This window comes from Botryllus schlosseri, chromosome 7 (genome assembly GCF_051294905.1).
Source record: "Botryllus schlosseri isolate E-star chromosome 7, Bs_hap1, whole genome shotgun sequence".
In the NCBI taxonomy this organism is placed as follows: domain Eukaryota; kingdom Metazoa; phylum Chordata; class Ascidiacea; order Stolidobranchia; family Styelidae; genus Botryllus; species Botryllus schlosseri.
In genome coordinates, this window is record NC_137242.1 from 29,299,377 (window position 1) to 29,309,662 (window position 10,286).

Below are 10,286 nucleotides of genomic sequence, written 5' to 3' on the forward strand. Positions count from 1 at the left end.
ATTTCTACAATAATTTTGAAGATTCCCCAACGTTGCACCTACAACTTTTATAGAAATTCGATTGGTAATGATGTGATTCTATATGTCGTGCTATTGTCGCATCTCGCAGAACCTCAAGACCTTCCTCCCGAGGACAGCGAAGAGTGTACCATCAAGGATTCAGACTCTGATGAAGGTATTGTGACGATGGGCTATGATTTCTACAATAATTTTCAAGATTCCCCAACTTCGGACTTACGAAACAATGATTGCTAAGTAACGAAGGATTGTGACTTTGTCGCAGCATTTCGCTGGGCTTCGTTAAATTCCGCTACATTCTGAAATGGATTCTGGTTATTGAATATTTTCACTTGTACTTCAACAGTTCCTAAAGTCGAAATACTTTTATTTTTGTATTTTGTCCAATAGAAATGACTATATGGATATAATTATACATCTTATATGTATCCAATTGTCATGGCAACAAGACGATGCAGATCCTCTATGAAGGTATTAGATTATAATTGATAAAATTAAACAGATGTCCTTCGTCATCGTAGATTTTGTGTGGGTCGTGAAGATGCATCTTGTGATTTAGAAAACTGTCACCTGCATTGTCTGTCATGGAATATATACATCGCAAAATGCTCTCTTTCCAACTATGAGCCAGTACATCATGTTTAATAGTTTGTATTGTTGTTTAAAGTATTCTAAAGTACTAATAACCCTAATAACCACATGGCGTTCGATCAGATTTAAGTATGGGTGGTATTTTGATAGTACCAGCTATTTGATCTCACGTTTATCAGTTGTAGATGAGCTGACGAACGAATCTGATGATAGTGGAGAAGAGAGCGAGATCGACATCGAACCATCTACCGGGGATTGGCAGCCTTCGCTCGAACTCGTAGGTGAGGGACTTTTACTGGCAACAACTGATGGTTTTCAATGTTGAGCATCAGTTTAGGATATTCGTGCTACTCGAAGTTAAGGCAAACACCACCAGTGTACAAAAATTGAATCTGGTGCTTGAACTAACTAAGTTCTGGATGATGAATCAGAATTTGCTCAGAATTTCTGTATCACGTCATTATGTTTCGCAGTGCATTTTTGCGAATTTCATGAATTTATCAAATTTTGACTTTCGTCAAACGTTGAGTATATAACAGCAAGAAATCAAATATTGTTATTGAAATCGACTATGATGAAACATGGGTTAATAGTCTTGTCGTAACACAGTATCACAGAATTTTCGACGTACGTATCTTCGCCTATTTTCCGTCTAATTTCAAGGACGGACCTCATCGCGATATTATATTACATGGTCAAACTTTTTGATTTAGGTTACATGTAGGCCTAACAATCTTTCATCGTACATGAGCTCTAATCCCATATAGCTTAAAGACTCGTAAATGCTACAATTACAGCAAGTCTGTAAGTTCTGTTGCAGTGACTCTAACCAAAATTAACGACTCCCTCATTACCGAAAATTCTTCTGCAACCCAAAGCGATAAGTCTAATTCAGAAGCAGAATTCGAATACCACAAATATCATACCTTTGAACTATGTAACACGCCTGAAGGCTAAACTGGGCCTCTTACAAATTGATTTGCAAGAAATTGAATTGCCATGCACAAAATTATTGCATGGCTACATTTATCATGAATATTACGGTTCGATTCCATTCGGGTAGTTGTTTCACAATTCCTACATCGAATTCCATGATCGTGATACAATGACAATGAGCGACTGTACTGCAGATCTATCTAATAAACTGAGGGGTACAGCACCATACTTTGATCAAATACTATTCAATACTTCTCAAAACGCTAAAAGCTGTTCAAGCCCGAATGAAGTTTGCTAGAGCATGGCATAGGTACAAACGGCGATAAAACATAGTGGAGTGATGTAAATGTAGATTCTGTCCACTTCCGATCATAATTATTACATGCAGTAGGTATAGTTATTGGGGTAACCATCACGAAGTCATATTTATTATTTGCAGATACCCAAATCATTTCGTTGGCCACAGGACTGTTCTCCAAGGTTTTGGAACACGGCAAATCTGGAGAAGGTAGCAGCCAGGCTTGTAATGTTGTTGGAGGTAAGACTTATACAATTTCAATTTATGACCTAATACTCGATTTAAAAAATGCGTAACCAGATCTATACATGCTTTTGCAATATCAAAGTACTTCGTTACAGGCCACTGATAGGGATAGGAACTATACAAATGAATCATGTTTATGACGGTAGCAGCGACATAATATCCTGTTTACCATTCCAGATATTCTGGCTACTGAATCGGAAGACAGCGATGAAGATATCGTCATCAATGACGAAACTTCAGCGGAAGAGTTGCAGCAAGATTTATCTTTCGCAGGTGAGCGACATTTGATCCTACCAGAATCCTAACACCCGCACCCCCGATTGTTGGGACAAGCTCGAATGCCGCCCGAAATTACATTGTAAATCATCATAAAGTATCGATATTTTGGGTTCAAATTATTCAGCTTGAAACTTTCGCAATTGCACTATACCCAAGGTCGAAACTGCTGGTAAATGTTTAAAAATAGAAAGTTTGACTTCATCTTGGCCAGTTTATTCATCACGTGTGGCAGAGCAAATATGGATTTGCCTTGGGATTTTTTATAGGCTGATTGCGCTTGTGATGAATGTCACGCTATTTGGGTATACTTATGCGACATACAAATTCCATTATCGTTAAACAAACACTCCTCGAAGAGGGATAAATGGATTGAAAAAATACTTTAGGCTTTCGATAATTGATTAGCGACCAAACATTGTAGACGTCGAGTCCGTGCAGAGGAAATATCAGGGAAAATATACTTGCCAAGCGCAAGCATTGAAATTACTGAGATACTGATCCAGTCTGAAGAATATCTCGGCTGCTTATTGGTAGTTAAGAAAGTGCTAATGTTAAATTATACGCAATATACTTGTAATATTTAATATTTCCAGATAAGACTTTCTTTTCATTGGCCAGAAGACTATTCTCCAGGGATCCCGATCGCAAAAAAGGTATCCTACTACGGAAATTCTGATGTGGTTATTTGTAATGCATGCAATTTTTTATTATAGTTCATTGAAATTCATACCAATTGAATTTTATCCGATTACTCGTTGCTCTGGGAAAATAGTTTGTGTTTATAATAAATTTCGAGATTTTGGCATTCAATCGAAAGGTGTTAACACTGATACCTATGTTACTTCCAAGAAAAGAAAAATAATGAAAAAGGAAATAAACAATCGGAAGAGAGCGAAAAAGACACAAGCCAGGAACCCGACAATGCCGAAGGTATTGTCAAAATATTTTGAATTTCTTCACTGTACTTCACTTCAATTTGATGGCAATCAAATAATATTCCATGAACTGCACTGCTTGTAACTGTCGACCAGTCGCAGTTATCATGGTTTTAATGCCTTTTCTGTACATATTTCACATCTTTTTTTGTCTGGAGAACATACATGTTGGGGGATAAAAGCAAGTGTATAGTAATGCCTTCAATTTCAGGAAATAAAGCTACACAATGCGGTATTTTTACGATCCACCATATTTTATACTAACGTTTACTAATCGCATAAAGTGTTTACACCGTATCCGGTACAACTTCTCCGTATTGCTCTTCGACTAAACTACCGGCCATATAATATGGGGTAGGGCGCAATACCATGATATTTTCTAAAAACGGGCTGCTCGAGTAAACAAAGAGGATTAGTATCGCATTTCCATATCAAAACTATCATTTTCATCCCATGATGCGGACGAATGCTTATGATGTCAAACATACGATACCTCCTAGTATTCATCAATAAGAATCAAGCTCTGCATTGTTTGCATACCTCAATTTGCAGCTTTTACAATCATGCGAACAAATCACGACCGTTTTCACAACTACTTACTTACTTGAGTAGATTTAAAGTCAGTCAATTCTACTTCTTCTTCGAGTAGTTTCAGGTTGCTTATGGAAGAAGTAATTCTACTCGTATTTGAGTAAAATATTTTCGTCACTACTTGAGTAGTTTTCTTGACTACTATGACCACCTCTGCATTTCCTGTTGGGTGATGTGTAAAGGATAGGCCTACTCTCATTACATGTGAAACACCTTGAGATCATCAACAACACTATGTGTGGGCAGATACTACAATTTTATGCAATCACACGTATAGACTGAAGGTCTCCAACTATTGTGTACATACAGGCTTCGATTTGCTGTCCTCACTAACAGATTGCATATAGGATCCATTTCATATTTCTACACTCAATCGTTCTAACCATTACCGACCGCTTACCTTGACATATAGTATTCATTGGAAGTATCGACAACATAACTTTGGTTTATTCACTACAATTAGTTAGTAAAAGAATTTCCAACCTCTACTTGAAGGGTTATTGACATATATGGTTGTTGGATATTGTATTATAATTTACAAATATGATGATCGTCCACAGACGCTGAAAAGGATGGGAAGAAAAAATCGAAGAAAAAGGGTAAAGATACCGGCGACTGTCCAGAACCCGCTGAAGGCAATGACAAATGACAAGCTTTTGAAAGTTTCAAATTTTGATAGCACAATATTTATATAATTTAAATGTCCTCGGTAGTGTTTTAGCGGTGATATGTTAAGCAATGTCATTCAGCATAAACAACTTCCCAGAAGGTCGTATCTTTTTAGTTAAAAGTTTGAATGCATATATAAGAGCCTACTTCTCATTAATAGATTCTTCAAAAGACAGCAAAAAGAAGTCCAAGTCCAAGTCCGATACCAAAGAAGGTAATAATGGATGCCTATCACATACGTAATCCGAAATCCGATTTTATGCACAATTTAACCCATTTATTCAGTTGATTAGTAGCGACGGAATGTGTTGATTGTGTTGAGACAAAACACTGGAGTACTCACTTAAATCACGTTCCTAACCACTATCCGTTAATTCATGGTAGATGATAACGATAACATAATGAAACAATATTATACATTGATTATCATTTAAAGAGGTTCAAAAACAATCGAAAAAGAAGTCGAAGAAAAAGGATAAAGGGAAGGCTTCAGATGCGGATGAAGGTAATTTTGAAATCAAAACCTACTTCATAACTATGCAACGCTGGTGTCTAATACTAATGTTCGGGTGTTTCTTAGTTTTACTGTTATACCATGTGATAAATACACATCGGTTTATCCACATCAATTTGTATGGTAAATGTAATCAACTTTTTTTTAAACAAACTAAGTAGGTACAGCTATACATGCATCGCATTGCATTGACGTCATGTGTAAATTGGTGGCAGATCCCTGGTAAAATGCCTTTAAACCAGACAAAATATTCGTGATACCAACGAATTCACTTAATTAATTCAAGTAGTATCAGGCGCGGTAGTATGACAACATGACCAGCATCTATCTGGTCCAACTGTTAAAAACATACACATGCGTAATTGACTATTCATGAAGATTACTTGTACTTTGCAACCGGTAAACCACCACTGGGGGAAATTGGAATGAAATTTTTAGTTATGAGAGTCTAATCCGTACTATTCTCATCTTTCAAGTGGCAGAACCTCAGGATGCGACGCCTGAAGATAACGAAGAGAATAGTGCCGAGGATTCAAAGTGTGATGAAGGTATTTTCGTAGGATTTTTGATCTAGACATGACGTTATAGTTATTTTCTAATTTATTAATCCGTGATACGCTATAAATATAACATTCAATTACAGATGAAAGTTCTATACCCCCAAAAGTATCTTCGATATAAAGACTTGCTAAGATTACCCTATAGCCAAATAATCTTTTGATTGCAAAATTCAATGAAATCACTTCCAAACATTCGTGGACAAGCTGTGCAGTCAGCATGGATATATCTGGTTGGCTTATGGTCATTTGAGTCCGTAGTATCAACAAAAATACAAAACTTTTAAGAATAAGGAACGTTTAACTACTTCTTGCTGGAAACCTCTGGGCATCTGCAAATGCTGATGCAGATTCTGTTGCGCATTCATAATGTATCGAAATTTAAGGCCATTCTATATTAGGCTTGTTGCAGCGGCGAAAATCCACTTCGCTACCTTTCAACAAGGTTTCAAATACCATGACATTTATGATGGCAGATATTAAGTAATCGCCAACTTTTTAATTTACAGGCGCGCCAGAGACTTCATGAATCTCTGAATGATGGTATCTTACGGACCCTCAATTGCTATACATACGACGAAATCATCCCGATGCAAATAGTCCCTATTCGCAAAGAAACGTTCTATGGATGTATGACTCATGTGACAAATTTGTGTCATACATCAGTTCTATACGCTGATATATTTTTCATTTGTACCATTCGATGTATCTTTTAATGCATCGCAGAGGACTGATGACCTTTAATTATTCTCCATCGTTTGGGATGAATTGCCATCATTTATTATTGTTTTGAATTCTACCTACATGCCGGTATACGAATAAAATTTTATCTCTGCAACGCAATTTCAATCCATTAGCAATATTCGTCGTGTGTTAGTTGTCGAAATTATTACGCTGAAAAGTTATGCATACATCGCATGTAGAATCGTCTAGAAAGGCATATTATGCCTTGCCCGGAGAAGACATTAATTTATCTGTGAGGCGCTAGAAATATATTGCGATCACCTAGACGCGTGGCCTCATGAGAAACTAAGGATGAATTTTAAAACCAGCCTGGCCTTACCAGCCATAACTGCTCAACAGCCCAAAGCCAAATCGAGATATTTAATCATTCAGTCTGACCATCCACTGTGACTAATCAAGTTTATCTCCCCTTCTTGTGCCACCTACCCATGAACCTGATTTGTAGACCACTTTCATTGATATTACAAGTTATTCAAGTAAGTTATTTCTTCATTTTGCCGAGTGGGTCTCTGATGCGTAAGGATCGTAACATTAAGTTATGCAACCTTCATTAGAATTTGCAAGGATTTTAAATGCTGAAAAACTCACTAGTTCAGTTAACCCATCCCAACCATTGCTCAGGGGGATGTGATCGATTTTTATAATGCACAATATCAACCAGGGGTGGGCACTGGGCAGTTATTTTCCTCCGCAGGCCAAATTAAAAAAATGAAAACGTTGGCGGGCCGAGTAAAGAATTAGCTTCATTTTCCAGCGTATTTTAATTTTGTTTCTAAATTGCATTGTTGATAAATGCTGCTCAGTGAATGTGTTGATATTCACTAATGAGAACGTGACGGTTAATTAAAAAAATATCTATTAGCTGTCATGATTCGAAACAATTTTAAAAATGATACATTTTAGCTCTCTTAATCCCCTATCCTGGTTCTTCTACTACAGGGGTTCTCAACGTGTTCTCAACAGGGGTGCTCAACGGGTTCTCAAGGGGTTCTCTCAGCCCGCCTTGGGGGGGGGGCGTGAAACATCTGAAGGGGGACGCGAAGAAGCAGTCACCTGAAAAAATTTTCGCGCTCCGCTCAATTTACCTCCAATGCGCGCGTGTTTCTTTCTATATAGACCCAATTCATATTTTTTTATTCTCTCATCAACATTTATCACATAACCGACCATACCACCAAACAATCTGTTGGGGTTGCTAGCATCCCAGTTGGATTTTGTGATATGACGATAAGGGGGGCGCGAAATTTTTCACTATCAAAAAGGGGGGCGTGTCTAAAAAAGGTTGAGAACCACTGTTCTATTAGGACTCTAAAACAATGGTCCTCAAACATTTTTAGGCACGCCTGCCTTCATGACAGGGAACAATTTCGCACCCATTTATCATGATATCACAAAATATTAAAAAGTGCAACTTGAATGCTAGCAGTCCCAACGTATAGTATGATGGCATGGAAGATTATGGATGTTGATGAGAGAATTGTGAAATATCAAAGTCGGACAATGCAAGGAGCAACAACTATAAGCCGTGGGTACATCGCGCCAAGCGCGAAAATTTTCTGCAATAAACTTCGGATTCGCGCCACCCCTCTGATACTTTCACGTCTCCCAGTTCGAGAACCACTGCACTGAAATGTACAATGTACATGCAACATTACAAAGCTTTTATTCTGCCTTGCGAGCAGTGTGCAGGTTATATAGCCTTTATGTTGAGCGAAGCTTGCAGTTTTTCTGAACTTCGCCCTTCCTTGTCCGAGTGTCCCGTGCTTCTGTCATAAGACCGACTTTAATTAATATCCGTAATCTCGGCGACATGATCAGCAAACACTGAAAGGTTGGGTTTAACCCTGACTTCAGTATGCGAATATTCAGTGCTCTAAATTCTAAACCTAAAGCTTCTTCGAATTTCAGTTTTCGGCTTTCATCCTTTTGGCATGCCCGTTAATTCTTTATGGGTGATAGATTCATAAAGTAATCGCGACCACTGATTGACTTGTTTTACGGATTAGGGATTTGTAAACATATCACGTCTCAAATTGAAACACATGCCGTATAATGCGTAATGTGACAATATCAACAAAGAAGGTTTGGACTAAACTATATGGAAAGAGTGATTTTTTATGACTTAATTCAGTTGCTACTCATACTTTGCTACATTGCCTTTATCTTGAATCTGGATTACGCATGCCAGGTATACGTAGGCTGCCCAATGGTGGCATGATAATGAACAGGCTTCAAAGTAAACGAATTTCCTGTTCATTTGATACAGCCTATGGTTTTAGTCATTAAAAAAGTAAGTTTTATGTTTTGAATTCCAAACAACCGCGCTTTCGCCGGCCGCAAAGAATAGCTTCGCGGGATTACATGAATAAACTACACCTTATGCCGAACATGGTATTTAAAGAAGGATCAAGTACACCTGTAAAACAGACGATCGAGTATGACGTTTTGCGCAGTCAAAATCACCGAATCACGGTGACATTGCGAACGCTTCATCTTCAATTTTCCCATAAAATAAACTTTCATCATAGAAGAATTTATAACTGCCTCACGGCACTGACAATAAGTCTCTGTGTTAGAAGACGGTTGATTTCAATGTCACTAGGGCTACTGCCAGTACATATTTAGCAAACTTCAACAGCAAGGGTATGATGAGTAATACCAATCGACGGAATTACATGAGCCATTATGCTGACTCGGCGTCTTGGGGAGTGTGGATCGCACTATTTCTTATGGTACTTTCTAGATCTAGATCATGAATGCCAGAATACAGAATGTAGAACGTACAGCTGCTCAGTAATGTGCGGAACCACCAAGTAATAGCTATAGGGGACTCATTTCTAATAAGGCTGAAATCGTTTCTGTGAGACTCCTTCCGATAGACTTGTACAAACCACTGGATTATTGAAATGCGCAACTAAAACTACTCAATTTCTGAAACTAGCAAACAGAATGGGAATTAAAACTACCCATTAATCTAACCTATCAACTAGAACTATAAAAGAAGAACTAACGACTTTTAAAAGCCCACAACTAACTAACTTCACATGACTAGATTCAATTCCGAGAAACTCATTCATCTTTACTTTATCGGATTTGGATCGGATCGGTGGAAATGCGAGGGTTTTCGACACCAGACTTGGACAACTAGAAAATTTTCAGCTTTTCTGAATTAGATTAGAATTAGAATTAGAGCTCCATAGTTTTTTCAAATTAGATTAGAATTAGAATTAGAGCATAAGAACATTTCACAAATTAGATTAGAATTAGATTACTGGCATTTCGCTCTAATTTAGTGAAATTAGACAACTAGAATTATCTAGTTGTCCAAGTCTGTTCGACACAGACTTCGACCTTAGCAACATCACTATTACTATTGATGACTCTGATCTAGCAATATGTACACTGATGCACAACAAAACGCCGGTATCACGATTCACGCCAAACGGCGATACTGATCCGATTATACCACCGTCAACTAACTACACCAAATGATTGAGTACACAAGATTAATTTCAGTACATGAACGCGTAACTTAAGCCAACATTTCGATCATTAAATGACCCGTGGAATTGATTTCACATATTAACTATGACACATGCATCATGGCGCCGTTTACTTCTAATGGACGTAATACAGATTTCCGACCGTGGTTACAATGGTCTTTATTGATCCCCCATCATTACCCTTCATACTTTTACTTTCATTTTCGAATAATCAATCCCGGTAGTTTCGATTTAATTCGTGTAGGGGTTTAATGTATGGAAGGTACGTTTCACAGGAAGTTTAGATTGCATTGTCACATGTAACTGTAGATAGAAAGCATTGCGTACTACTTCGATATTTATTTTCTCGATTTGATTTCACGTATCTGCCAAACGTTAAACTACATGGCCTGTGCGTTATGGCAC

At 37.7% G+C, this 10,286-nt stretch overlaps 1 protein-coding gene across 3 annotated transcripts in view; it reads left to right on the forward strand.

The window, feature by feature from the left end:
- The window catches only part of LOC145443195 (uncharacterized), a 351,124-nt gene extending 344,893 nt beyond the window's left edge, over positions 1-6,231 (forward strand). For 2 of the 3 annotated variants that reach the window (XM_080321184.1, XM_080321186.1), the window contains 11 exons: positions 110-175; positions 789-890; positions 1,985-2,083; positions 2,267-2,362; positions 2,962-3,021; positions 3,218-3,298; positions 4,455-4,529; positions 4,724-4,777; positions 5,000-5,068; positions 5,554-5,625; positions 6,144-6,231. In XM_080321184.1, coding sequence (XP_080177310.1) covers positions 110-175; positions 789-890; positions 1,985-2,083; positions 2,267-2,362; positions 2,962-3,021; positions 3,218-3,298; positions 4,455-4,529; positions 4,724-4,777; positions 5,000-5,068; positions 5,554-5,625; positions 6,144-6,163 — 794 coding nt within the window. In that variant the 3' untranslated portion in view covers positions 6,164-6,231. Of the gene's footprint in view, positions 1-109; positions 176-788; positions 891-1,984; positions 2,084-2,251; positions 2,363-2,961; positions 3,022-3,217; positions 3,299-4,454; positions 4,530-4,723; positions 4,778-4,999; positions 5,069-5,553; positions 5,626-6,143 lie in introns of all 3 variants that reach the window. The other variant, XM_080321185.1, reaches the window with a different exon arrangement.
- The last annotated feature ends 4,055 nt before the right edge of the window (positions 6,232-10,286 follow it).